Raw genomic sequence first — 27,916 nt, forward strand, 5'->3', positions numbered from 1 at the left:
GGCTGCTGGATATGGTGGAGTCTAAACGAAAGGGAGAAACTCAGAGTAGGATACACAAGGACACGGTTCACACTCTACGGCCCAAAGAAAAGCAGTCCGAACTCAGGGAAGCATCTGAACTCATGGGTTCAAATCTCCGTCCCACCATGAACTGCTTTGACGTCCCGTCTCCGAGTGTCCCTCTGTTTCTTCCTCCGTAGTGAGAACAGTTATCAATGCTTGCACCCTGGGCTGCCTTAAACATTAACTGCACACCCCAAAGAAGCCCAGACAACACCTGCTCATGACAAGGGCTCCTAGTGGCAGCTGCCAATCCCTTGACAACTGCAGTCTTATTCATCTGGGGCTTGGTATTGCCAAGCAGCTATCATTATCGAGTAAGGACAGATTCTAAGCACACAGTTCCTTATCCCGTGGGCCAGGTGCATAGGTTTGAACATATGTAGATATAGAAGTGCCATGAGTCACTGTACCCTTTCCACACCCTGGGACCCATTGTGATCAGTATCCACCCAGCATAATCCCAGGGTGCCATTGAGTTGCCTCGGCCTCTCCTCCCTGGAACCTCATGCCCCACTGCAAAGACGCAGCTGAGCTGAGAGCCTGGTTGAGCCTCCTGAGGTGTTTGTATTCCCCACCCATCCCCCTCCTAGGCCACAGCCTCCTGGGGGATGTTCTCTGAGCTCATCACTCCAAAGTCATGTGGCCCCAGAAATCACAGCAAGAAGGCCTAGGAACTCCACATGATCTACTCAGCCTCGGAGATCATATGGCGGGGGCTTTACATCTGAGCCGCCCAGATAGGGACCAAATGCTGTTGTCAGCTTTGAATACCCTGCCAACCCACTCTATTAAGGGCGATACCAGCAGGGCCCTCCATCACCCACTGAGCACTCAGGATGCGCCTGGAACCCCGCACACAGCCTTTCTACACACTTTCTCACTCAGTCCTCACAATACTCTCACGAGACATGAGACTGGCATTACCAATAACCCTACTGAATAGGTGAGTATTTGCTGTGCCTCAGGAGCCTGCGCAAAGTCAGCAAGCCAAGGAATGGCAGAGGTGGCTGAAATGGCTCTTGTTCAAAGTGTACAGTCCCCTTAAATGAAAGACCCCCCTTACCTACACCACCTATACCACCTACACCACCTACACACTGCATGGGTAGGAGGGTGCCAGCTCCCACAGAAAGCCAATGGTTGGGGCAATGGATACTTTATGCAAGGTTCACTTAGGAGCCCTGTCCCTCCAGGGACTACAGTTCTTAGCCCTGCCTCTCTGCTTCTTTGGGCTCAGTCCCAGCCATTCCTTCTCCCTATGGTTAACATCCCTCTCCAGTCCTGCCGTGCCCACCAAACACTTAGAACCCGTGGCAGTGACTGGGAGAGGATCCCTTTGACCTCTAGGAACTGTTGTTCTCTGCCTTGTGTTTCAGACGGATCCCCCAAGGGGCTGCCCTGGGGCTAAACTCATACTTCTTTTGAAACCCCTGCAATATCCAAAATAGTGCCTGCTTCTAGATGTCTCCAAAAGAGTGAGCTAGTGAGTGAGCGAGTGAGTGTGAGTGAGAGTGTGTGAGTGAATGTATGAATGAGTGAGTGAGCGAGTAAGTGAGTGAATGTATAAGTGAATATGAGTGCAGGAGTGAAGGAGTGAGTGTGTGAGTGAGTGTGAGTGAGTGTGAGTGAGTGTGAGTGAGTGTGTGAGGGAGTGTGAGGGAGGGAGTGTGTGAGGGAGTGTGAGGGAGGGAGTGTGAGGGAGGGAGTGTGAGGGAGGGAGTGTGAGGGAGGGAGTGTGTGTGAGGGAGTGTGAGGGAGGGGAGTGTGAGGGAGGGAGTGTGAGGGAGAGTGAGTGAGTGCGTGAGTGAGTGTGTGAGTGAGGGAGTGCGAGGGAGGGAGTGCGAGGGAGGGAGTGTGAGGGAGGGAGTGTGAGGGAGTATGAATGAGTGAGAGAAGTGTGAGTGAGTGAAAGTGTGTGAGTGTGTGAGGGAGTGTAAGGGAGGGAGTGTGAGGGAGGGAGTGTGAGGGAGAGTGAGTGAGTGTGTGAGTGTGTGAGTGAGGGAGTGCGAGGGAGGGAGTGCAAGGGAGAGAGTGCGAGGGAGAGAGTGTGAGGGAGGGAGTGCGAGGGAGTGAGTGTGAGGGAGGGAGTGTGAGGGAGTATGAATGAGTGACAGAACGTGTGAGTGAGTGTGAGTGCATGAGTAAATGTAAGTGGCTGAGTGAGTGGATTGTGTTGCGTAAGAAAGTGAAGGATTCTGAGGAGAAGAGCGCATAAGAGGGAGGAAAGGCATGATATGGGGAAAAGAATGACTCAATGGAGAAGAGAGAAAGGCAGAAACTTTTGCTAGTCCAACTCTCAGAGATAAGGTGGCAGAAACCCCAAGACTGGAATCAACAGCACGTGTCTGGACAGGCCAAGGCCCTAGCAGAGAACAAAAGCCATCTGCTCACAGGGGACATCGCCATGAGCCAACTCAAAGGTGTGGCTGAAAGTCCTGATAAGATGTTTTTAGATAATTTGACTTTAAAAAGAAACAAAAACAAAAACAAAAGACAAACAGATAAGTATTGTTTTCCTTTTTAAATTTTTAATTTATTATAATTTATTCAGATTACACGCTGATTGTTATACCCTTCAATTCCCATTCCCACCCTCCCTCAGCTGCCCTATTCCCGTCCCCTAGACCTCTGACAGAAGGGGACCTCCTCCCTCACCATAGGACCACAGCCTATCAGGTCTCATCTGGACAGCCGGCTTCCCACTTCCTCTGGGTGCCTCCCTACCAAGGGGACGTGATCAAATCAGGAGCGCCAGAGTTCACATCAGAGGTAGTTCCCGCTCTCCTCACAGCTGTGGAGAATGAGTTGTCCATTGGAGAATGAGTTGTCCATTGGCTAGATCTGAATGGGGGTGGTGCATTGTCCTTGGTTGGTGCAATAGTTTATGCAGTCCCCCTGGGTACAGATCCTCCAGCCTTGATGGTCTCCTTGTGGGGCTCTTGATGCTACGAAATGGCCTATATATTGTCTGCTCTGTTCTTTCCCTTAGAAATCCTTTTTTTAAAAATAAATAAAATAAAATACCTGCCTAGAGCCCTGAATCAGCAAGCACTAACACTGTTAGCAAGCATCCTGTTACCTTTCCCCTCTTTGCACTCTGTACAGCTGTACTCCCTGCTGTCCCCAGAGCATGCCATGGACACACTTAGCCATCCTCCAAAATGCCTTCTACCTTCTTGCCTTCTTTTGCTGCCAATCCTTGAAGGTTTCCACCAAATCCCAACCCTTCCTTGGTCACCCCAACACTCAACAAGTATTCTCCATGCTCACAACTCAAAACCCTTCCCTGCCTGGCTCTTGCTGCCACGGGTCTTGATCCTGGGAATGAGAGAAGGAGGTCTACAATTGGGTGTTTGCCTTCTGGGAGCCATGCCTTTTATCCACTGTGGGTGCAGCTAATTCCACACCCCTGCTCCTCTCTGACTGAGCCCGGTGCACATTAGCATAGGATTTGCTGGGTGGGGTGGGGAGGTCCTCATGCATTGCTTTCTAATTTATTCACTGAAGCGTGCGTGTCTGTGAGTGAGGACCACACAGCGTATATCTAGAAAGTAGAGAAAAAAATTGACCACCTTGAAAGTAAGTGCCCTGCGTCATCGCACCTCTCTCCTGATGTCATGGAGAGAGCAATGGGATGGGAGTTAAAAGATCCGAAGGGTCCTAGGATTTCCCATTGTTGTGCAGCGTAGCATTGCAGTTTGCCCATCAGTGTGCTCAGTTAAGGGTGCCTGGGTGCGGTTGAGCATAGGAAGGGTTCCTTCCCTAACCCAAGTGCTCTGAAGGATTTAGTAAGAATTGAAGCAATGGTACATAAGAAAACCAAGCGCTCACAGTCACACAAGGCTGTTTGAGTATAGCCCAAAGTCTCTTCGTTTTTATTCAGACCAACTCTGAGCAGCACCGCATTTGAGTGCTGAGCACATACTGTCCCATCTGGGTTCCCAGAAGCTCCAGTTCACAGATGGACTACTGAGACTAAACGAGGCCTTGGGCATGCCTGGGCACATGCCACAGAGGAGCAGAGCGGCCCCAGGCAAGAGCTTCATTCTGCCTGTGCTCATCTTCTTATAGGGCCTACCTGTCTGCTTCTGCTGAACCTCTGGCTTCCTCGTGTTTGGCTTAGTCACCAAATATATGGCAGCGTTGGCAGAGCTCTTGGCATCAAGGGAGAGCCTAGAGGCAAAGGCAGAAGAGCTGGGGAATGCCGGGACTCAGTCCCTCACTGCCGTGTGGTCTGGGATAAGTCACTGGGGGCTCTGGGTCTGTGTTCTGAGCTAAAGAACGTGTGAAAAGGCAGCGAGGCCAGCAGGAGACCCCTGATTTCTCATCGGCCCTGCTTCTGCATGTCCAGAACCTAGCCCAGCTAAGCTCCACACTCAGGTAAGCACAACACAGCCAGGAGAAGCCATACATCCTGAGAGGCACTCCACATAGCAAGGTGGCTGTCTCCTACACCATACTGTCCCTGCCACCCTATACATCCTGTAACCAAAATACAGGAGTTCGATGCTGCCTGTCATCACAAAAGCCAGTGAGCAGAAATGGGAATCAAATCCATGTTGTACTTGATTAGGAGAGATGGGTCGTGGTTCTCCTCTTCCCTGGGGGACTGATGGCCACCAGACCACTGAGGCAAGAGGAGCAGAAGGCAAGGCGGAGGGCTTGGAAGACCATAAGCATGACAGAGATCAAACACTCCATGAACTAGTTGAACATTACTCAGGGAGAACAAAGGCTATATAGCCCTTGGGGAGTGAGTGGGGGGCTTCCAGGATAGGTGTTCATAACTGGTTGAAACCAGGCACTTTAAGGATGCTTCTTTTGCATTTGGTAACGTGTCCCTATGATAATTATCCTATAGGTGCAGGGAGGGGAGAGCTAGCAGAGATCTGTGTCAAGGGCCACATATCAAATGTGGTTAAGGGCATCTATGTCTAAAGACACTCTCCAGATGAAGTCAGGCAGAGGGCTGGAGGCCCTATTGGGGAAAGGGAGTCCTACACTTAATGCAGAGCTCAGAATGGCTATCCAGACCGGGAGGACTGCAACCTCAAACAGCAGAGTCCTTCCAACGATGGCTGAAAACATAATAGATTAGCATCACTTTAAAAAAAAAAATCTTGCCTTACATCTCATCTCCATTCTTCAACTTCATGGGACATGGGACATGGGACATGGGACATGGGTGAGAGAATATAAGCTGTCAATCACTCCGGAGCTCAGGCTCGCCTCTTGGGTCAGGTGGTCAGATGCATTCCTGAGACTTGTGATGTTTGTGCCGCTACTATCCCTGTACCCCTCCCTCATTCTGCAGATGTCTGTGCCCGGGTGCTTCCTGAAATTCTAAGTCTAGTGAGCATCTGCCATAGTCAACCTCGTGCTCCTCCCGGAGCATCTGAGCTAGGGGGTTACAAGAACAAACAAACCCGTTAACAGTGCATACATGCTGAGCTCCTAGCAACATCTATGTACTGACTTCATTCTACAGTAAGGAGCGCAAATGTATCTTTATAATACAGACTCTAAAAGTGTCCCTATCTGTCCCTCTAGGGTCCCCTATTATTCCTATGCTCCTGTCTTCACCTTCCAGCTCTCCTCCATGGTATAGCTGGCTCACGCTGGGTTACCGGAGATTGGTCCTTTCTGGTTGGCCCTTGGACTCACCTCTATTGAACTGACCCATATTGGAAAGGAGAGACAGGAGCTAAGGAATGGAGCTGGTAGGAAGGAATAAAAGGCGACTGCTGATCCTATCAGGACTGCTGAAGAACACTGGAGTGGGGAGCCTTTGCTTTTTCTCTCTGGCTATCGTGGGAACAATGGCCAGCACCCAGCAAGATTGAGATGGCGGGTGGGGGTATGGGCCAGTGTCTGTTGGCCAGAACCTGACGCATCTCCAATGCTAAATATCTTTTATCACTCTGCAACTTTACTGCATCCCATGCCCAAACACCCCAGGATGCTAACCACGTGAGAGTCAACAGAACCAGCCAGGGTCAGATTTGCTATGCCAAGAGAACACTTTATTGGGTATGAGGTTTCCAGGGGAACCTGGTTTTGCATGGCGTGGAAAGCACAGTTAAGACCAGAAACAATAGGTGAGTTTTAGTAGAAAAACCTGCTAAGCAAGGAGGGCCCTAAGGAAGCATGAGATCATTTAGCTGCCAAGAGCCACAAGGTGTCCTCCTTCCTGTGGCCTAGGCCCCACTGGTGGGGGGTGGGGGTGGTCACAGTGCACGGGGCACCACGTGCTCCCTGGAGGAGACAACTCTTCCATCTCTGATCTCCTCGGTGATGGTACGAATCTGGGTGCTGACTTGGGGAGCTGGGGTGCAGGGTCCAGCCGGGGCACAGGGTGTAGAGGGGATGTAAGGAACTCTGACAGCAGGCTTGCATTCCGTGGAACAAGGGTGGGCAGGAAGCCTGAAGAAACAAAACCATATGTAATGCACTTGGCGTTACAACATTAGGCCTGTTTGGGGGACCATGCAGAACAGTGGTATTGACGATGAATGACATCAGAGCACCTCAAAGACTCTGAGCCCCCAAGGATTGGAGGATGGGGCTTTGGGAGGGAAGACTTGAAACTTCCACCAAAAAAGATGGTCAAAGGCTGGCTCGTACCTTGGGTTAGCACTACCAGAGCCCTGGACCAAAAGGAATCTACGATGGCTATAGCTCAGTTACCTTCATCCTTGTGACAACCACTCAGCTCTAAAAGCCTGTCAGTCCCTTCTCCCAGCCCAGCTCTGGAAAGCCCATGATCACTCACTTGCAGTCCTCGCCCTCCAGCAAACGGCGGTAGGTGGCGATCTCTGACTCCAGCCGGGCCTTGACATCCAGTAACACCTGATACTCATGGTTCTGTCGCTCTAGGTCACAGCGGATCTCAGCCAGCTGGGACTCCACATTGGTGATCAGACACTGCATCTGACCCAGCTGGGAGCTGTAGCGGGCCTCTGTCTCAGCCAGGGTAGATTCCAGAGAATTTCGCTAGAGTGGGGAGAAAGAAGAGCTATTGAGGGGAAGGAATCCCACCCCACCCACTAAGTACCCATTGTCCTAGTATCTTCACAGAGTTGTGGTCAGACCCTGTGGTAACGTGATGGCCAGCACACTGGCCTTCAATGAACTGTGGCCACTCAGTTGGGCAGAGACCACCCACCATGCTCTGCTGGGCCTGCAGCTCAATCTCCAGTGCGTTGACCGTGCGCCTCAGCTCAATGATCTCCGTCTGGCAGCACTGCAGCTGCTCGGAGCTGGACACCACCTGCTGGTTCAACTCCTCAGTCTACAGAGAAGGAGAGAACGCAAAGCAGGGTCAGACCTAGAGTCCCTCCTTTACACGGTGGCCCCACCCCGCAGCCTGTAGTCCTGAATGGCCCTCCGGACCTGAGTGTTGAACCAAGCCTCCACATCTCTGCGGTTATTCTCCACCAGGGTCTCATACTGGCACCGCATCTCGTCCAATATCTTGTTGAGGTCCACTGGGGGAGCAGCATCGACCTCCACGTTCAGTCGGTCCCCGAGCTGGGAACGGAGTGCGTTGACTTCCTGCAGTGACAAAGAAAAACAGCATGAGGCTGTGGAGAGGTTGCTGGCTTGGTAGATTCCAGTGAGCTGGGTTCAAACTCTCCATCCTCCTTTGGATGCCATGAGACAGGAGAGCTGACCTCTTTGAACATGGAGCCCCAAACACTGGTCTATCTAGACCTAGCCCCTCCTGAGGATTTGGGGGAATGACACAGCACCGAGCAAATAGAATTGTTATCCGACACCATAACCCAAATGGAATTGTGGTGCCATGGGTGAGGGTGTAGTCTCGTGGCGACTGTAGGCAAATGGTTTCACATCTTTATGACCATCTTCTCAGCTGTAAAGTGGAGCTTACAATGGAATTACCACTGTGAGGGTGAACCAAGAGGTTAAAGTGCTTCCTGCCGTACAGTAAGTCCAAGAGCAGGGAAGAGCAGGGAAGGACTCCACAGCTGGGTGGGAATGTTGGGGAGCAAGAGGCAGCAATCTCACCTCCTCATGGTTCTTCTTGAGACACAGCAGCTCCTCCTTCAGGGACTCCACCTGCATCTCCAGGTCCGCCTTACACAGGGTCAGCTCATCCAGGATCCGGCGCAGGCCATTGATGTCTGCCTCCACCAGCTGCCGCATGGACAGCTCCGTCTCATACCTGCAGACACAGAGCCGTGCCAAGTCTGCAGCAAGGGTAGCCCTGTGCCAAGCTGCCATAGCTAATGTGGAGTCAGAAGCACAGGGGTCCTTCCTCTTGTCCCAGGAGGGGTTCAGGGCCTCTGCCATGTCTTCCTATTTACAACTGTATCTGGCTTCATTCCCACCTCACCAGCTCCCAAAGGCAGGGGTCAGAGTTTAACACCGAGCAAACCTCCCCTGCTTGGCCTACTCACTTGGTCCGGAAGTCATCAGCAGCCAGCTTGGCATTGTCGATCTGTAATACCAGCCTGGCATTCTCGGCCTTGGTCAGCAGGATCTGAAAAACAAGAGGTTTTCCCTGTACTGAGGAAATCCCAGCAATGTGACACGTATGAAGTAGGGAACCAAGCTCACAGGTGCCTCTAAAAACAGGCAGCATCTTCAAATATCAAGGCATGGAGGGAGAACGGGCCCCAGGAGGGACACCACATCACTGGCCCATCGCTCCTGGCTTCTGTAGCCTCCCGGCTGGCCCAACAAAATATATCAGGGTGAGGCAGGCATAGATTCTGCATCCCACATTCAAGTTGTGTGATCTTGGGAAAGTTTCTGAGCCACTCAAAATTCAACCTCCTTATCTGTTAGATGGGTATAGTAATCCATATATCTCCAGGATAAAGAATAAGCAAGCCAATTACTAGAAAGGTGTCAGGTACTGTTCTACACCAAGTTGGGATGGAGGTTATGATCCTTCACTCCCTAAGCTAAGACAATGAGGGAAACAGAAGAATGGCTGGTAACGGGGTACACAGACCCACAGAGATGCCTTGGTCCCCAGGGAACCAAGTCCCAGAGAGTAGAGCTCCCCTTCCAGAAGGACTTCCCATAAGCTTCAGTCCCCTGTGGCTGAGTCTTGAAATGGGAGGCTTCCAGCAGTTGCCTGACCAGCTGGAAGGGCCTGATCCCAGTTACCTTCTGCTGCAAGTCCTCAGCGGTCTTAAAGTAGGACTGGTAATCCGGGCAGATGTATGGAATCTGACACTCGTACCACTCTCGGATGCGGCACTCCAGCTGTGCGTTTTCTTGCTCCAGCTGCCTCACCTTCTCCAGGTAGTTGGCCAGGCGGTCATTCAGGACCTGCATGGTCGCCTTCTCGTTGCCGTTGAAGGCGCCCTCACAGAACCAGGCCCCGCTCCCAGCGAAGCCGGAGGGGTGGCACCCAGAGGGCAGGTAGGAGCCTGGCAAACAGCTCCCAAGGCCAGAGAAGCCTGACCTGAAAGAAGGCACGGACCCTACAGTGCCAGCTAAACTGGGGGCCCTGCAGGAGCCCATGGAGTGGAAGGAGGACATCCGAGAGAAGCTTCCCGGGGTGCCACAGAGGCCCTTGGCAGACCCAGTGGAGAAGGTCGGGGTGCAGATCTGGGTGGCCATGACGCTAACGAGGAAGGTTGCAGCTTAGGCGGGATCTCGGGTTGTGGGCTCTCCAGGACTCCCTGGAGTGCTTATATACACTCTCCATGGGGTGTTGGCGTGTTCCCGGTCTTTAGCTCTTGGGAAAGCCCTTTTCTGATCCCAGAAAGCCTATCTCAGTAGAATGTTGTTTTTGCTATCCATCAGAATTCCTTTCCTTGTAAAAGAGGGAAAAAAAAATTGTCCACCTGGGTTTGCTAAGTCAGGACTCTCAGCCATCGTCATTTCCTAGAAGACTAAGTTTTATTGCCACTTCAAAGAGTCTTTGCCCCAGATCTCATAAACTGGGCGTGGCCTTGCATATGACATTCAGTTTCTGTCCTCCCTACCTTCCTTCCCCTAAGGAATCCATTCTGTCCATCTGTCACCCATACTCCCACAGCTGTTCATCTATGCTTGGGCCACCAGAGCCACGAGAGGAGAGTCAAGGATACAGGATGAAATATTACTCAGCCATCAAGAAAAATAAAGATATAAAACTCACAGGAAAAAATAGATGAAACTGTAAAGTATTGTGTTGAGTGAGGGAACTGACAAACCCCACATGTTCTCTATCATTGGTGGATTCTAACTTCCAATTTTTTTATTTTAACTTCATTAATTTATTCAGATTACAACTCAAGTGTTATCCCATCACTTGCATCCTCCTGTTCCTTCCTCCCTCCTGCTTTCACCCGATTCCCCTCCCCTAGCTTCCAATGTTTACACCTGTGTATTTATGTAGGAGTGTGTGAAGAGATCAGACAACTAGAAAGGAACCCATAAGAGAAATTTTAAGGGGCACGGGTGAAGAAGGCAACAGAACATGTGATTTGAGTATAGAAAGGGGAAAGCAGAGGTACAAGGGTTAAGAGAGGATAGGAATCAGGGAAATGGAGGAAGAACGGACTGGGGGAGCAAGGTCAAACCAAACTAATACATATCTATCTCTACAGACACCTTCCGTAAGGAACCTGATACCTTGTAAGCTAATTTTAAAAATAAAATAAGGGCCAACAGGTAGCTCACTTGCCTAACAACCTGAGTTCAGTCCCTGGATCCAAAGTAGAAGGGATTCAGGGATTTCTGATTTCTAAAGGATGCGCTCTGAACTGCACACACACACACACACACCCCTGTGACATAGGCGCCTGTGCTCACATGCACACATCATCATCATCATTTTCAAAGTAAAATTTTTAAAAGAGAGAAAATGTGCTAGGCCGGGGAAACGGCTTAGTGAGTAAAGGCTCTTGCAGTCAAGCCTGATGACCTAAGTAGAAGGAAAGTTCATGGTAGAAGGAAAGAGGCAACTACAGCAAATTTCCCTTTGATCTTCACATGTGTGCCAGGTTTGCATGCACCTGTGTACACACATGCACACAAAATAAGGATATGTAACTTTTAGATTTTAAATTAATAAAATTATAAAAGAACTGTAACCTGATTTTCACTACTTTGTGGGTTCTTCATTCTTCCACCCTTCTCTGCCCCTCTTCTTCCACCCTTTCAACCCCACAGCACTAGATAGGAGAGAGAAAAGGACAGAGAGGCAAGGTGGGCAAGATTATGGTTAGGCTACTTCCTGTTGATTAGGGGTGTGGAGTTCTTTGGGGCAAGTTTGATCTTCATACTCAGGACTTCTAATTTCTTATTGTTTCTTCTTTGTGGATGACAGCTTAACAAGCTGCAACAGACAGCATGCAACCACCAACCAGCCAGCCACCTATCAGGGCTCTCGCATATATACACCCTCTGAAAAGTCCCCCGGAATTGCAAACATCACACAATGGCAGAAACTATCTGCTGCTTACTGTCAAAATCACGCCTCTGCTAGGCAAATCCTAGTCACCTGCTGTGAAGCAGCCCCATATCCCAACACCTGGGATTAAACTGAAAACAGAGTCCTATAATATTTCTGTGTTGGTTTTTTTTTTTTTTTTTTTTTTAAAGAAACCAAAATTTTAAAAGTCTCACTACAGAGAACTAGGTGTGGTGGTATAACTGTGGTCTTCGGGAATATAACTCTTCCATTTTGATTCACAACAATCACGGAGCACAGCTGATCACGACCAGAAACCCTCAACCAACTGCAGTCTGTAGATTAAACATTCACTCATGCTAATTGGGGAGGGGAGAGGCAATACCTAAATCTAAAAACAGATCTCTTAGATACCAATTTAGGGTACCTAGAATTTAGGAACAAGAGACCAACATTCAAAGGTCACCTCTCTGGGATCCTTGGTGGCCTGGTGGGAACAGTAGAAATCATTGTGCTGTTCTGCCTACTTCACACAGATCCAAAGACAGCTGCAAATGTGCTTTGAAAGCCCCTGTGTACTTTAGAAGTGCTGGCTCGTCAAAAAGACAGTCTTTGATATTGATTTATGGTAAGGACAGCAAAGGCTCATGGGTATAAACACTCTGCTGGAGTTGCTGAGGTCTCTGTGCCCCATATTCTCAGTAAAGGGACAGTGGTAGGCAGGAGATACCCCATAACCAATCCTTCAGACAGTTCATGAGCTGATGATCTTCATGAATTCACTTGTTTGGAGCCTTGGGCAGGACCGGAAGCCTACTTCCCCTGTGGTCTTCATCTTCCCTGACCCTAAACCATTTAGACCTTCCCGGTCCCTAAACACATCGTAGAGACGGCCAATGGTAGAGAAGGAATAAAAAGAACAAAACCAAATGCTACCAGATGCCTAGACAAATCAAGAGAAGAGACCTTGACAATTGTGGACCAAAAATAAACTCGGTTCTTCCACCTCAAAGCCTGGACTTTCCCAACAACAGGAGACGACCCTGCTTGCTCTTTCCCCATAGAGCCATTTCGCAAAGCTGGCGTTTATGGAGGCATTTATGTGCTTCTGAAGTTGTGGTTCTCAGCCTCTTAAAATGCTTTATAAGCTTCTCTCTGGGATTACTCAAGGAGGGTGATCAGCTGCGGTGGACACACCTAGAACGGGGTAGACACCTCCACAGGTGCCCGGCAGCAGCTCTGTGCAGCTCTTCCTGGTAGAGAGAGCCAGGGTTCATCAGCCCCTGCCCCCTACAGCTCTAGCTGTCCCACCACGACTTCCTCATGGCTCCCCATCTCCCAGCTCTCCTGAAAGATCTAAGGCTACCCTGTCCTAGGGCTTCTTGACTCCGTGATGTAGACACTGGGTTGAGCAATTCTGAGTTGTTCGGGGCTACCCTGCACACTGGAAAGTTTCTCTGATATCCCTCATCTCCACCACCCGATGCCACTCTCTTCTCTGACTCCCTGTCTGTCTCGCCCTCCTGTCATACCACTTGCCCTGGGTTTCTAGGTAGGAGGCCACTCACCCTAACTCCTTGTCCCCTTTACACAGGGGCCCAGGTGGCAGGCCGCAAGAGGCCTTCTCAGGCTGACTGGGCCTGCTCGCTCAGTCAGTCACTCAATGACTATTCACTGAGAACCTACATTGTGCCAGGCTTGTTCTAGGTGTTGCAGAGAGACAACGAAAAAGATGAAGTTTCTGCCTTCACAGAACTTGCATTACGTCTTGGCCTAGTTATGGTTGCCAAAATTGCCTAGAGACATTACCTATGTGCCCTGGGAAGGGAAGAATGTTGATATCTTCCCAATCTGACAACTGCTGAACTATCAGGACAGAGACTGGGGTTCTGATCAGACTTCCTCTAAGCCCCCCTGCCCCCCATTTCACCTTCTAGGAAAACCATGGCAGAGCCTGCTGTCTCTGTGCCCTGCCTGCCCAGGGCAAAAACATATAAATCCAATTTGCCTCATTCTCCACACAGTGTTTGTCATGCAAACTAGCAAGATAGCAGGTCTTAGCAAACTCGCTACACAGTTTTTCTAACCTCCATCAAACATGTGCTATCCTAAGGAGCAGGCAATGGAGACTCCTGGCCTAGCTCTGCCCCAATTCTCTGAGTGAGCCCCGTGCACTGTGTGCCTCAGCTCACCCATCTGAAGAGGGGAAGGGCCCGAACTGACCTGCCTTCCACCCACCTCAGTTGGGGGGGGGGTGACAGGGAGAAGAGGAAAATTGCTGCTGAGAGAACAGAAAAGATGCTTTTTCTCAGGCCGATCTTGGAACGCTATCAACCTCCAGACCAAAAGCCAGCTAGATGTCTTTGCTGAAGAGAAGTCTCTACCTTCAAACAAGCTCGCGTATGAAAGCTGAGGTTCTGCCTAGACACAGGTGCAAGGCTACAAGCCTGGTTGTCCTAGCTGATTCTGAGCAGTCACTCCCATCCCGAGAAAACAGAAGGATGGCTTGCTATGATGCGTCCAAGCGGAAGATGTTTCCTGCTTCTCCAGGCTTCTTTGGTCAAACTATGTAGGCCACCACACCACCATAGAACCCCAAAGGTAGCAGAAAAATCAAGGCAGACAGTAGCCAATGAGACAGCCACCTACCAACAGACATGAATGAGAATAAGATCACTCAAGATGGCCAGTGGTTGTCCCCTTTGAGTAGCCTGCTGGCTCAGGCTTTATTTTTCTTGTTTTCTCCTATCACCTGTTTTTTTACCTTGAGGTTTACACACACACAGGCCCTAGATGAATCTCTACCATAGAAGACACCTGAAAGATGGTTCCTTCTCCTAATTTCTTCAGACCCCACCCAGAACCCCACCTACAACTAACCCTCATCTCCCACACACAACTGTTCTTTCCTTGTAACAAGAAATGTGCTCAAGCGTGAAGCGCCTGGGACCTCTAGCCCCTCCTCCCCCACCTCCGAGAAGCCTGGTTACTATAAACTCTGCTTTAAATAACCATTTCCACAGCTCCTGCCAAGTGTGCTGCCAGCTGATGTCAGATTCTAGTACTAACATGCAGGAGCTGGGGTGCAAAGTTGAAGAAAGCGTGGTGGAGACATTTCTAACCACTCATTTGCCTTTTCAAAGGGCTCCAAGAAATGTCCCGGTGGGTTTTGATGGTGAAAAACTCAAGGCCCTTAATAGATCTAGGAAGGACAGGGCTGCCAGATTCGGTAAGCAAGAGCTCAGTGTTTGGGACATGGTTCTACTAAACTGTTACTGTCTAGCTACAGAGCCCATCCAGCTGAGCACCCTGGGGTCTGCATGGAAGTCTTCAGGAGAGACAAAGCGCTATTTAAGCGCCTTTACCAAGGAAGATGTTACTGTCCCTTCCCTCCTCCATGCTGGGGAAAGATCAGTCAGCCTTTCCTTGGAAAGCCATGATATTTGATTCCCTCGGTGCCCTGGTCCAGCAGCTGCCATGTATGCCTGCCCACACTCCATGAGCAATACTCAGCTACGTTGTTGTCCCTCTGAGCTTGACCGTGTCAGGAGCATTCTACCCTGACACCACGGTCCTTCCACTAGGTGACTCAGCCTGAGCAAGTTTCTCAAGTCTCTCTCTCTGCTCCATTTCCAATCTCTCAGGTGCCCAAACTTCTGCCAACCTCCACTGTCACCAGACCTTACTGGACTCAGGATAGTCCAAACACAAACTAGGTGACCAAGACGGTCCTTCACCTGCCCCTTGGCTGTCCTTCATTGGGAGGGGAAGGTCCTGCTCCCTATCTGCCCTTCCACAGGGGAGGGGGGACAAGTAGGGACTTCAAGGGAGCTGATGAAGAATGACAGTGGCTTCTCTCAAAATCCTAGGGGCACAATTCTGCAAGACCCTGAAATGGTCTTAAAATTACTACCTGGTCTATTTTACCCTAACTTAAAATTTCCTCTTTGCCGAGCCCAGAATGCTCTAGAATGCTCTTGCCCAAAATAAGAAAATAAAAAAGTCTTTCCCCCAGGAGTAATTTCAGCTCAGAATGAGCCATGTGTCTTGCCATAGCGCGAGCCTAGGAAACCCCCGAGCCCAACAGAAAGCCATACCTCTCCAGGCCTCTTGTGGCCATGCTCTGCCTTTATGCTTCAGGGCCCAAAGCCCCTTTCCCTGAGGACCAGCTCTTCCTGAACAACCATGCTGGCCAGCAGCTCCCATCTGAAGAACATGGCCTTTTGCTCAGAGGCACTGAGCCCTTACTCCCCTCACCCAGCTTTTATGGTCTGAGAATTCCACAGCATCGCTTTTCTTCCCCCAATGTGTTTAAAGAACCTGTGGTTTGTGGGAAGTGTCCTGTCACAGAGACCTCAATGTCCGCGTCCCCTCCATTCAAGTATCACTTAACTGAACCACAAAGCAAACCCACCCCTCACCCCCCAACATCCCCATTTGATTGGCTCAGCAGTCAGCATTTACAGATGCTGTGCAGGCCACATAACAGCACCCCTCCTGCTAACAAGAGCATATCTGCGGCTGGGTTGAGGCTCCAGGCTATCGTTAACTGCCCTGCACGCTGCAGGCTTTACTTTCAAGCGTCTCTGAGAAGCTCAGATGAAAGCAGCCGCGTGGCTATTACAACTGATCATGAAAGTTGGCCACACATTCCGTGCCAGGCACTGCTAGCTTTCCCAAAAGCCCATCCCCAGTAGATGCCTGGATTAGCCTCAGCAACCATCCACCTTGTCAGCTCCCAAACTCCATGAGGGGACATGGTGCTCCCAGCTCTCCCAGAGTCCCTAAAGAGCTGCTCAAAGGAACATAAGCCCACATACCCTGCTCTACCCCAGCCACCATCAGTTCCAAGTGTACCATCCAAAAGGACACAGGCTCCCTGAGACACGAACCCAAAAAGCAGGAAGAGAAAAGGGATTCCGGTAGGAACATGACGGGGGAGCAGGGGGGTCTGGGACAATACATCATGAGCCTGTATTGACTACATTGCAATGACATCTCTTCTCAACCTTACTGCAGGCTTCCCTATGGTGGAACAGTGGGATCCCCCTTCCAGGAAGGCGAGGGAAGTCTAATACCCTTGTCTGGGTGGTCAAAGCTGCCACCTAAAATAGATGAACCAGGTACCCAGGTGGTCTCAACCACAGAACTCCGCCCTCAGCCTCACCTTGCTCTTCAAGTGCCTGGCTGCCACACCTAATGTTGGGGACGGACAGAGCCTCCTGTTAGGACCAGATGATCTAAGGTCCTGCCCCTCTACTACCTTAGGACCCAACAGATGACCAAGGACCCTAGTCTGCTTTCTGGCATGAGTCTGCCCTCTGCAGGGCTAAGGCAGGACAGACAACCCCATAGGATGGGCAGACACATACTGGTCCATTAACTAAGGGTGGAGCCTTGAGGATGGGGAGGTATCTTTTGCTCAAGGTAAGAAACCAGAAGCATAAGAATTGTAGCAATAAACCACCATGGTACATCACCTGCCATGTGTTGGACTTTGCCACCAATCCATCCAAGCTCAGCTGGGAACACGACCTAGCTCTGAGGCTCTGGACACCACAAGAATATGGGTGACTCTTTTGTTAGGTAAGAGCACTGGGGTCTGGAGAGTTTTGTCCCTCCCCCACATTACTGCAAGTGAACACACAACCCTGGACAAAATACCAACCAGCATCTCAGGAAGCATTTTGGAGCTGTGGGCCCCATCCTTTGAATTAGATGGGTCACTTAGAAGGTCTGAATTGATCTTCCTGTGTGTAAAGGGGACATGACAGTGGTTGATCAAAGAGGAAGTGACATAAAGCTGAACTTCTGGGGAAAGTAGGCAATGTGCAGGGTGTTGGCCTTTTCAGTCTAGTTGAAACCCTGTATCCTAGGGTCTCCTGCCTTCACACACACACACACACATACACACACACTGTCTGACATAGATGTGAGGTGCCACTGGGTCAGGGCTGTTTGCTCACTACTGCAGCTCTGGGAAGCAGCCACTGAGCCTAAGCTGACCTGAGCACCTAGAACAACCCCCTAGGGTGGGGCAGTGTTGACCCAGCAGGATTTTTTTTCTCTCTCTCAAGTGTCACCTGACATGGGTGACTAAAGTGATAGATGGAATCCTAGGCAGAAAGACAGGCTCCCTACCCCACCCTTCCACCCTCCCAGACCAGAGAGCTGGGTCAAAAAGGGTAATCTGACAGAAACACTGCCCCTGACTTGCCCCACCCAATGTCCCTGATGGGGCTTCCCACAGTCCTTCATGGGATCTGGGTAAAAGGCTCCCAGGCCAGATAGCGTCACCTCTAGACTTAGGGATCCAGTTGCTGTCATTGCTCCACATGGATGACTCCCCTCAGAGTTGAAGCTTTGGCCTCAGGGGTCAGAACCCTCCAGGGAAGCTCAGCTTTGAGAACTCCTATCCTTGACTGGGGGAGGGGCCCATTTCTTCTTGTTCTTGGAGTAGTATGCGTGCTACCTCCTCCATCTTCCATCGTCCTTCCATCCTCCATCTAGTACATTCTTTCAGGCCCTGTACCATACACACTAGGAATGAGGATGTGGATGGCCCTGAAACTGTTTCTAGCTCAAAGGAAGTCACAGAACCAAAAAGGTCATGACCACAGGTATTTTTTGGTGAGCTCTTACTTACAGTGTGTCACCTCCCTCTGAGTCCTCAACTTTAATAACGCACAGGGGATGTAGCAATTAGTGGGACAGGAAGTGCTTGGAGTTACTCCTCTTTTTCTGAGGACGCCTTTAAAGACAAGATGTCTTCTCTCCCTTCTCTCTCTCTCTCTCTCTCTCTCTCTCTCTCTCTCTCTCTCTCCCTCCCTCCCTCGCTCTCTTCCTCCTTCCCTCCCTCCCTCCAGAATTAACCCAGTGCCAAGAATGCAATAAAACTCAAGGGGTACTTACAGCCTCAACAAGTTAACCAAAAACCAAAAGGTCTCAGGAAGCAAAAGTGTGGCCTCCTTTTCTGTGCTGCTTTAGCTCCTGGCAGAGTTCTGGACTTAGGCTTGACCTGATCCCCCACCTGCATCTGCAGTGGAGAACAGAAAAGGCTCTGAAATGAGTGAAAGAATAGATACTGTCTGCTTCAGCTAGCCCAGGCATGCCTGAGTGACCGCTGTGTGCCTAAGCCCCCTGCATATGGTCTGCGAGGGGGAAGAGTGTAAGTTACACCAGGGTGGGGTGGGGAACTCAGAGGAGCATCAGGAAGGGAAAGGAAAGGCCAGAGAACAGGGACAGGTGGCAAGGGTACCAGAGACCCTCCAACCCTCTGGCCAAAAATTCGGTGACCAAACCCAAATGTCACCCCAGAGGTAGGTCCCCAGTTCATTCATTCCTCTCTTCTGTTAACAAGTACTAGCTAAACCCTCCCCAAGATGAAAAGACACAGCCCTACCTACCCCTAGGACCATACTGTCAAAGTGAGTGTAGGTAGGTACAATCCTGGAAGCACCCAGGGTCATGTCACATCTGTCACAGAGAAGGGTCATCCCTCTCAATTTGCATTTTAAGGAAAGCCCATGGTTGCCAATAAAACAAAGATGTACTCTGGAGAGACAGCAGGGGAGGGTCAGACTGAGGTCTCCTGTAGAACAAGAGCTCTCCAGATGTTTAAACACATGTCTACTTTGCCAAGAGCATCTTGAGATAGCAGGACCTTGGGGTCCACCAAGGAGGCTCATATAGGAGCCATGGCTGGAAAGAAACAGGAAGAGGTCAGATCATCTGATCTGTGGGCCTACGAAGGATCCTGGCCTTTCCTTGGTGGCCATAGAACTCTCTAGAGGCCTCCCTAACATATAGAAGGACTTTACACTTCGATTCATCACCTCAGCATGAAGAACAAGATCAAACAGAGGCAGGGAGTTATCCTGAGACTTAGAGTCGGGGAGATATAGGAACAAAAACACTGCCCATGGGAAGGACCATGGAAGAAAAGAATAGAAACAGAGAGACAGAGAGAAAGAAAGGCAGAGAGACAATGAGTCAGAGATAGAGACAGACAGAGGCAGAGAAAGAAAGAGAGCACCAAAATGATGCTACCTTGGATTGCCAGGTCCCCGGGAGCAGGACAGAGAAAGAGTAATTTGAGAGGATGGCCCCTGTAGATCTTTAGACCTAAGGAAGAGATGCGCTCTGCACAATGGGGCAGGTCAATGTGAAGCTGGAGAGGCAGGTGCAGGGGTCATCAAACAAGTGAGTAACCTAAGATTACAGACATGTCCAGGATGAGCCAAGGAAGAGTAAAGAGTGGAGAGAAAGCATTTGTGCAGTCACTTTGAATAGGATAAGCACAACCAAAGGAGGCGATGACTTTGAGCCAGGCCTCTAGGGAGGCAAGAGAGAGCAGGGAGATCAGAGACAGGGCAGCCAGAGGCCAGTACAGGCTGAGGTGTTGAGTGAAAGGATGGGCTGGTCCACAGGGAAGTTTAGAGTTGTAAGACCTCGGGGTGTGCCAAGGAAAACAGAAAGGAAGGCTATCTCGGGCCAAAATGGAGTCATCAGCCTGCAAGGCAGCAGGTTAGGGCAGGGATATGTGTCCTGGGCCACTATTTTCCCAAGATCCTTCCCCCCTTGAATGGCCTAGGAAGCCTGCTCTACACCTGCCCTCTACCTTCCACGACCCCCCCTCGACACACATGTCTACAGATGACCTCAGCCTTCGTTGCTGACCATTCTACGGAGAGGGATACTGAACCATCTCATTGGCCTTGCTTTCTGTTCCATTTTCCCGTGTCTCATGGATATGAATATATGAATAACATTGTGCCCTCTGTGTTTGCCATCACGACACCCCTGTGCTCAGTGGCCCACGTGCCATGTGTCCTTCTCACATGAGAAGTCCCTTGGCCCTATCAGTGTCTGAGTTCTGCTCAGTCCGTCTGTGCCCACCTCACCCATAACCCAAATCAGGCCTTGGCGGAGGCCACCCTTTAGAAACCAGGCCAGAAGCAAAAACATTTGCAGAAAATCAGGAAACTTTATTGAATTGTCTACCCTTTATAGTTAGAGACATTGAGAAACCAAGGAGTAGGAAGAGCAGGAAAGGGAAGAGAAGGGCTCAGATCAGGAGAGAAGGAGGAGGGGTCACCCGCAGGGGATGTCAGGGCCATCAGTCCCGGGAACAACAGGACTGGCCTTTACATCCTCCAGGCACCACCAGCTCCCGCTCCTGAGGCTGCTGAAGGCCAGGGATGGGACTCCAGGCTGAGTTAATACTTTCGGATATCGGGACGGCCGGAAGCGGAGGGGGAGAGGGAGGCATTGGCGGTAGCAGTGCTGTTTCCTGTGACAGAGAGAAGACAAGGTGTTCACGCTGGAGAAACCCCACCTCAGGCTGAGCCGAGACCCCAGAAAGGCTCCCAAGCTCCTGAGCAGTTGAGAGGTATGTGGGTGGGGGTTTCATTATCGTCTCCAGTGATGGAGAACAAGGCAACCCCATAGCTCTGAGGGGCAGAGACTTCCGGGTTTTGAATGCACAATCAGTAAGGTAATAACTGAGGAGCTGGTCCCACCTGATTCCCTCCATCCTTGTACTCAGCAGCCAGCACTGCCCACCCTCCCAACCCTCCCTCCACTCAAGCTCCAGAGCAGCTCAAGCCATCTCCCCCTGAGTGGCCCCCTTACCTCCAGAGGAGCTGAAGCCGCTCATTCTGGAAGGGAGGAGAGAAAACAGCCATGAGCAGAGGGCAACTGAGGACAGGTGGTCCCTGGTCCTCTGATGGAGTGACTCTGTCGCCTTCCAGAGCCTTAACTTAGACTCTTTCCCAACATTATCTCCAGCCCAGGACCTTCTTCCCCATCCACCTGGAATCCTGAGTTATCTACCTATCTTGCCAATTTGTGTGTCTTGAAAACCCTCAAAAGGAGATACTATTGGTCCCAAGATTTGGGGTGTCTGGTTCACGCGGTTCCCTGGCCCCCTTTCCCCTAAGCCCACAAGGATGGTTTGGTCTCTACAAATAGCATGAAAGTAATTAACTCATCATCTCTCCTTGATGCTGGGGGTAGAGCCAAGCAGGCAGTCTGTCGTGAGCTATATGACCCTCTCGAACCATTATCTGAACAGCTTTATTTGGCTGAACCACATCCTAACTCACAGCTCTTCTGGATTCCATGTTCCTTGCACATCCCTTCCCTGTCTACCCACAAACAGAGGTCTGAATTGGAAAATACAAAGGTACAAATCCTGCCAGTCTGCTTTCGAGCAGTTCCTTAGTCTAACTGGGGAGATTAGGAAGGGGCTCTGGCCCCAACTTTTTGGCCACACTATTTAAGCTCAGACAGAAGCTGGACCCTCTCTGACAAGAGGAGGCTCATCTCTAAGACCCTGCCTGCTCTTCCAGACACTTCTCCTGTGGCCACTTTCGTAAGACACCAGGTGCCAGGAACCTACTTAGCATCCTGGCCCTCGAGCAGGCTGCGGTAGGTGGCGATCTCCTGCTCCAGCCGGGTCTTGATGTCCAGCAGCATCTTGTACTCCTGGTTCTGGCACTCCATCTCACTGCGGAGCTCGCTCAGCTGGGCCTCGATGCTGCTGATGAGCCCCTGGATCTGCTGCAGCTGCAGGGCGTAGCGGCACTCTGTCTCTGCCAAGGTGCTTTCCAGGCTGGCTTTCTGATGGGACGACAAGGAAGAAGTTATGGAGGAAGACAGTTCAGAGGGAGGCCAAGGGGTGAGGGATCACAGGGGGAGGGCAGCAGAGGGTACCATGCTCAGCTGGGACTGCAGCTCAATCTCCAGGCTCTGGAGTGTGCGCCTGAGTTCTGTGATCTCTGTCTTGCTGGTCTGAATCATTGCAGCATTGGAGGATACTTCCTTGTTTAGCTCTGCACTCTGAAAGTCAAGCAGAAAGAAAGGAGTGGGCGGGGCTTAGCAAGAAGCCCCGCCCCCTGACCAAAGGCCACACCCCCCCCCCCCCCCCCCAGTACCACCTGGCTAGGAGGACTAGGAGCACCAATACCTTGGCCTGGAACCATGCCTCGGCATCCCTCCGATTCTTCTCTGCCAGGGTTTCATACTGCTCCCTCATCTCAGCCAGCATACGGGTCAGATCAATGCCGGGGGTGGCGTCCATCTCCACATTGACCTGGCCGACTACCTGGTTCCTGAACTCCTTCATCTCCTGTGGAGTAGGACAGGAAGGTGTGAGAGGCTCCCCCCCTTTCTCCTTATCTCTGAGAGACAGAATGTTCTAGAAGACTCTTCATGCTCAGTGGATGGCAACGGCAGCCTGCAGCAGAGGGGCTCCCCTTCCTCAGTCCATGGGAGGCCTGTCTTCCCCTCTCACCTCCTCGTGGTTCTTCTTCAGGTAGACTAATTCCTCATTCAGGCTCTCAATCTGCATCTCCAGGTCAGTCTTAGACAGGGTCAGCTCGTCCAGCACCCTGCGCAGCCCGTTGATGTCAGCCTCCACGCTCTGGCGCAGGGCCAGCTCATTCTCATACCTGGAATATTTTTAAAGACGAAAACAAAACACAAGTAACATTCGACATAGGCTGCCCTGTGCACTGAACCCCTCGATGACTCCCAAGGCCCTTGCCCCATCCCCCTTTCAAAAAGGCACTCCTTTAAACTTTAGAGGCTTGAGTAAGGGTCTTCTGGGAAAGACATGAGGAAAAGAAACTCACTTGAGCCTGAAGTCATCTGCAGCCAGCCTGGCATTGTCAACCTCCAGGATGACCCGGTTGTTGTCAGTGGTGGCTTCTAGGATCTACAAAACACAGAAGGGGTGCTCCGGAGCTGTGCTTAGAAAGCAAAGCCCAACTTCTTAACTGTGCTTGAGTGGAGACAAAGCACTCAGTGGAGCAGGAGGCAAGGCCAGCTCCCTCTTTCTTCTCTTGAGCATTCCCCACGAGGCCAGGGTGGGAGAGGCCAGTGATGGACATTCCAGAGGAAACACCCACTCGGGACATCTTCCAGTAGTCACATCTCAGGGCTGTCACCTCTCTAGGCCACTGTCTCAAGAGCCTTCCCCTTAAGGTCAGAAGAGGCTCAGTGTGATTCCATATATGTCCTGGCCATGTCCCTAGAGCTGGCCTCCCACAGATGGACACAGAGGAAACCCATGCACTTGAATCTCTTGTCCAAACATTTACAGTCTTAAGCACTTAAAGCCTGTCCTGCATAACTGCGGCTCGCCCCAAGCAAGTAGATTTCTGCTCTGACAAGTTGGTGTCACAGTGGGACCGACAGGCCTCTCTGAGGGCTTCCAGGTTCTGTACCAGCGTAAGCCTCTGCCTCTTGACAGCCAACTGAGTCATCAACCCACTGAGAGTAAGTTTACATGGGGTTCTTCCAAAATAAACAGTAAATGAAGATGTCTTTTCCCCATTGGTTTAAACCATTCACTGTGCTCTTTTCTTTTTTTTTTTTTTTTTTTTTTTTTTTCCAAATACCTCAGTCATAGGTTATAGCAACTGAGTCACAAGTAACAGTTCAGGAAGCCATTAAAAAAAAAAAAAGATTGGCAGGAGTAATGACACCAATAAAATGAAGTATGGGAGAGAACGTGTTTGGGTCACGGCATAAGAACATTTCAGCAGTAGAAACTCTTGCTAGTGCAAAGTTGGAATTCTCCCCTGCAAGAAGACTGTGTGCAAAGTTGGAATTCTCCCCCTGCCAGAAGACTGTGAATCCCATCCACACCTGCTCCTCTGTGGCACCGAATGGCCTAGACTTTGAGGCTCTGCCCTGTACCGAGGAAACCTTCTTGGCGTCAGAGGCCTCACCTTGATCCGGAGTTCTTCTATGGTCTTGTAGTAAGCACTGTAGTCCCTCTCTGGACTAGCTGGGCTCTGCTTCAGATGCCAGTCCCGGATCTTCACCTCCAGCTCGGCATTGGCTGCCTCCAGAGCGCGCACCTTCTCCAGGTAGGAGGCCAGGCGGTCATTGAGGTTCTGCATGGTGATCTTCTCATTGCCCGAGAGGAGACCACCATCGCCGCTTCCAAAGTCACCAAAGCCATAGCCAAAACTCCCGCCATAGCTACCTCCAAAGCCACCCCCAAAACCACTACCAGCCCCTCCACCAAAGCCACAGCTCATGCCACCTCCGTAGCCTCCAGCTGACCCTCCGGTAACAAACCGGGAAGAGCAGGTTGAAATATTACGGCCTCCTCCAAGCTGGCAAGAACCAGCCCCGAAACCACCTCCATAGCTTGCGGAGGAGCTCTGAAAGCGACAGCTCATGGCGGGAGCACGAGAGAGAGAGAGCGAGCAGACAGAAGCTGAACAGCTGAACTTGACCAAGGCCAAGAGAGGACTGTGGCTCTTCCCTGCTCTGCAGGCCTTTTATGCACCCTCCACGGGGTTGGGACATCCTCTCTCCTCCCTTCCCCACCCTCTGACCTGATGCCAGCTGCACCTCGGTTCCCACAGGCCCAGTTACCTCTGCTCTCCAGGGTGGGTTGTGTCTTTTGGGGGTGGCTTCTTTCTTTTTTTAATCCTTAACAAAAGGGATGATTCAGCGGGAACAGTGTTCTGCTTGAGACTACCCTTTTGAAAGCCGAATTCTACTTCACCTTTCTAGTTGAGAAGTTCCATCCCGGCCCTACCCAGTATCAGAAATGGAGACTGAACTGCAAGGGTCTGCCAGAGAGCCTGGAGTGGGGATGGGGGGGTCAGGCTGCAAAGTAGCCTCCAGAGAACCTGGAAGGGGGGAAGGGGGCTCAGGCTGCAAAGCGGCCTCGTGCTGGGTGAAATCGCCATAGCCCTCACGACCCTTCTTTTCTGCCTCTGAAATGTATGGCTGGAATGTTCTGGAAACTCTCTCGAACTTCACCTATGCCAGTGCTCCCAACAGCTCTGATGACAAACTTTGCTGCTCTCAAAGAATCAACCACCTTTTTTTTTTTTAACACCTTTAGCCTAAGCAAGAAATGATTCTGGGGGTCTTCAGGGTTGGCTCCGTGGCTAGGAATGCTTGCTGCTCTTGTCGAGGACCTGAGTTCTGTTCCCAGAACCCGTGTGAGAGCTCACAACTATCTGTAACTTCAGTTCCAGGGGGTCTCATTCCTTCTGGACTCTGTAGGCACCAGAAACACTCACAATGCACAAAGTACATGCAGTCACACACTCGTGCCCATGAAATAAAAATAAGTAAATTTCTTTAAAAAAAAAAAAAAAAGAGAGAGCGAGAGAGACAAAGAACAGGAAGATACAAGTGAGGGGATAACAATCAGGATGTAATCTGAATAAATTATTTAAATAAAATTAAAAAATAAATAATAAAATAAATAAATAAAATTAAACTAAATAAAATAAAACAAACAACGCTAATAAGAAACCCTAAGGAACCTAAAAAAGCAAACATAGTTGAAAAAACTGATACATGGGAAGAGTAATACACTTAGAGACCAAGTACTTTACACTCAGTTTCCAATTACATTTCTTTATTTTGTGCACTGAGGGACAAGGTACCACAGTGCGCCGTGGAAGTCAGGGGACAACTATCAGGGGGTCAGTTCCCTCCTTCTACCATGTGTGTCCCAGGAATGAAACGCGGGTCTGCTGAGCATCTCGCCAGCCCTGCTGCACTCAGTCTCATGGATCTCAGCCGTGGTCCCACGAAGTGGCTTCTCTGTTAGCCCCTTTTTACACACAAGAGAACTGAGTCCTGAGGTAGAATCAGAACTGAACTCCAAGGCTAGTTCCACCTGCCCCCCAAGGCTCAATTTAGGTCTAATTTTGTATACAATAAAGTTTATAAACCCTAGTGTCCAACTGCATTGTCACCTATGCGTGCTCCTGTGCAACCACCATCCAGAACTTTCCAGCATTCCATAAGCTCGAGGTACCTTTCCTGAGTATCTACCTGTAGCCTGCGCCCCTAATCAAATCATTCTCCCAACTTCTGTCACCAGAGATGAGTCCATAGGGTCTCCACCAAGGGTCCCTTGGCTCCCCAGAGGACATTCAACAATGTCTAGAGTTGTTTGACCTCTAGGTGATGGTGCTGCTGTGCAGAAGGGAGGGAAGGGGGCCAGGGGGAGGGGGCAGTGTTGCTAAATATCTTGCCATGCTCAGGAACATCTCTACAGTGATGAAATACCACACCCCGAGGTCTTTAGGCCTGAGGTTCAGAAGCTGTGGGTCAGCCCAATACACAGGGTAAATGTCCCATTGTTCTGACTGTCTTGGGGGCACCTTCCAAATCTGCAGAGGCTCTAGGGTTCCTGAGCAGGACCGTCTCTCACGCTAGCCACTTCAGTCTGTAAGCATTTGACTGCGATATGCCTAGAAAGATGGGTCTCAGGGGCAAGGCTTAGGTCTCTTCTGAACATCCCCCAGGATGTGGCTACAAAGCTCAGGGACTACACAGAGACAGTCAAGAGGAGGCCTTGGTGTTCCAGCTTGAAGAAAAGGTCTTGAGGGAGCCCTCTCGGAACCTGGCCTAGAAAAGAAGTTTTCAGGACTGAGAAGGAAGACCCCAGTCAGGGCCACCAGCCTCCCCAGCACCAAAGGGCCACCATTTATTGTGAATGGCCTCCCTGGGGCAGGGTTCTGTAGCACAGAAGTATGAGAGCTGGGTAATAGCAGGCAGGGGGCTGAGGAGAGGAGGCATAGGTATGAAATTACCTCAGAAGCCCCTGTGCTAATTCAGCGAGACTAGAAAAGAGAGCCCTGAATCTGGACCCAGCCACCCTTATGCTCAGAGGTAGGGAAGTGGGCTCATGTTCATCCAGAAAGCAGGTGGTCCTGCCAGAGCAAGACCCAAGGTGGACTGAGGTACTCAAGCACCACGGTGTCCAGGATTTGGGCTGACCCCTGACCCTGGCCAGCCCTCCCATGCCAAGCTGATGGCTCAGCTCTCTCACTGAAAAGGCATGATTCAGCCCAAAGCAAGAGCTCTGGCTCTCTCCATGAAGGATCAAAACTAACAAAAAGGTGATTAATGAAACCTGCCAAGCCTGGGGTGATGGTGCCCCAAACCTCCCAGGGCTGACAAGCAGGTTGGGGCCAACGCCTCTAAAAGTAACAATGCCGCAGATCCTCCAAAGCTCTGGCAGGGCAAACATAGATGGCCGTGACATGCTTCCCCTCACAGGGTCAGGGCACAGCTTCTCTCTCTCCCAGAAGGGACTCATGGTGTCTTGCTACAAAAATGCCTTCCTCTGTACTGTGACTTCCAGTGCCTTTGGGATAGAAAACACAGAGCAGCCCCTCCTGGGGGAAGCTGAGCCAAGACTCATCTAGGGACCCAGTCCCTACCCCAGCACTCATGAAAATGGTGCTGCTTTGTCTGATTTTTTTTTTTTTTTTCTGCTTGGCTGTTGGGCAAAATAACATGAAATCCAGTTTTGTTTCAAGAGCAGGAGAGAGAAAACGTCATTCATTCACAACCAAGCTGAACACTAGCGTTATTTAGCCTCATGTTAGGAGAGGGTAGTTGTTGTTTGTTTTCCTATCTCTTTACTTTTGAGACAGTCTCATGTAACTCAGGCTATATGTAGCCAAGAGCCTTGAACTT

At 50.6% G+C, this 27,916-nt stretch overlaps 2 protein-coding genes across 2 annotated transcripts; both read right to left on the reverse strand.

Annotated features, from left to right (window-relative positions):
• Positions 1-6,289: 6,289 nt before the first annotated feature.
• Krt36 (keratin 36) lies at positions 6,290-15,666 on the reverse strand. Its single transcript, XM_051158582.1, has 8 exons — positions 15,538-15,666; positions 9,202-9,856; positions 8,484-8,566; positions 8,092-8,248; positions 7,456-7,617; positions 7,229-7,354; positions 6,836-7,056; positions 6,290-6,486 (listed from the first exon to the last, which is right to left on the reverse strand). The coding sequence occupies exons 2-8, from the start codon at positions 9,658-9,660 to the stop codon at positions 6,291-6,293; spliced, it is 1,404 nt and encodes a 467-aa protein (XP_051014539.1). The 5' UTR covers positions 9,661-9,856; positions 15,538-15,666; the 3' UTR covers position 6,290.
• Positions 15,667-20,606: 4,940 nt separating this feature from the next.
• On the reverse strand, positions 20,607-24,688 carry Krt13 (keratin 13). The gene is made up of 8 exons (XM_051158602.1): positions 24,178-24,688; positions 23,077-23,159; positions 22,737-22,893; positions 22,410-22,571; positions 22,157-22,282; positions 21,843-22,063; positions 21,074-21,099; positions 20,607-20,732 (listed from the first exon to the last, which is right to left on the reverse strand). The coding sequence occupies exons 1-8, from the start codon at positions 24,634-24,636 to the stop codon at positions 20,659-20,661; spliced, it is 1,308 nt and encodes a 435-aa protein (XP_051014559.1). The 5' UTR covers positions 24,637-24,688; the 3' UTR covers positions 20,607-20,658.
• Between the last annotated feature and the right edge of the window lie 3,228 nt (positions 24,689-27,916).

The sequence above is a fragment of the Acomys russatus genome, chromosome 16, assembly GCF_903995435.1.
Source record: "Acomys russatus chromosome 16, mAcoRus1.1, whole genome shotgun sequence".
NCBI lineage: Eukaryota > Metazoa > Chordata > Mammalia > Rodentia > Muridae > Acomys > Acomys russatus.

Bases quoted from the DNA above. Each gene is read 5' to 3' on its own strand.
- Krt13 (XM_051158602.1), bottom strand. From the start codon at position 24,636: ATGAGCTGTCGCTTTCAGAGCTCCTCCGCAAGCTATGGAGGTGGTTTC. The intron at 22,894-23,076 runs GTGAGTTTCTTT...AAAATATTCCAG, and splicing joins GCAGATGACTTCAGGCTCAA to GTATGAGAATGAGCTGGCCC. The intron at 21,100-21,842 runs GTAGGTTCCTGG...CCTCCCTTCCAG, and splicing joins CTCGAGGGCCAGGATGCTAA to AATGAGCGGCTTCAGCTCCT.
- Krt36 (XM_051158582.1), bottom strand. From the start codon at position 9,660: ATGGCCACCCAGATCTGCACCCCGACCTTCTCCACTGGGTCTGCCAAG. The intron at 8,249-8,483 runs GTGAGTAGGCCA...CTGTGTCTGCAG, and splicing joins GCTGATGACTTCCGGACCAA to GTATGAGACGGAGCTGTCCA. The intron at 7,618-8,091 runs GTGAGATTGCTG...TTGTCACTGCAG, and splicing joins TCAAGAAGAACCATGAGGAG to GAAGTCAACGCACTCCGTTC.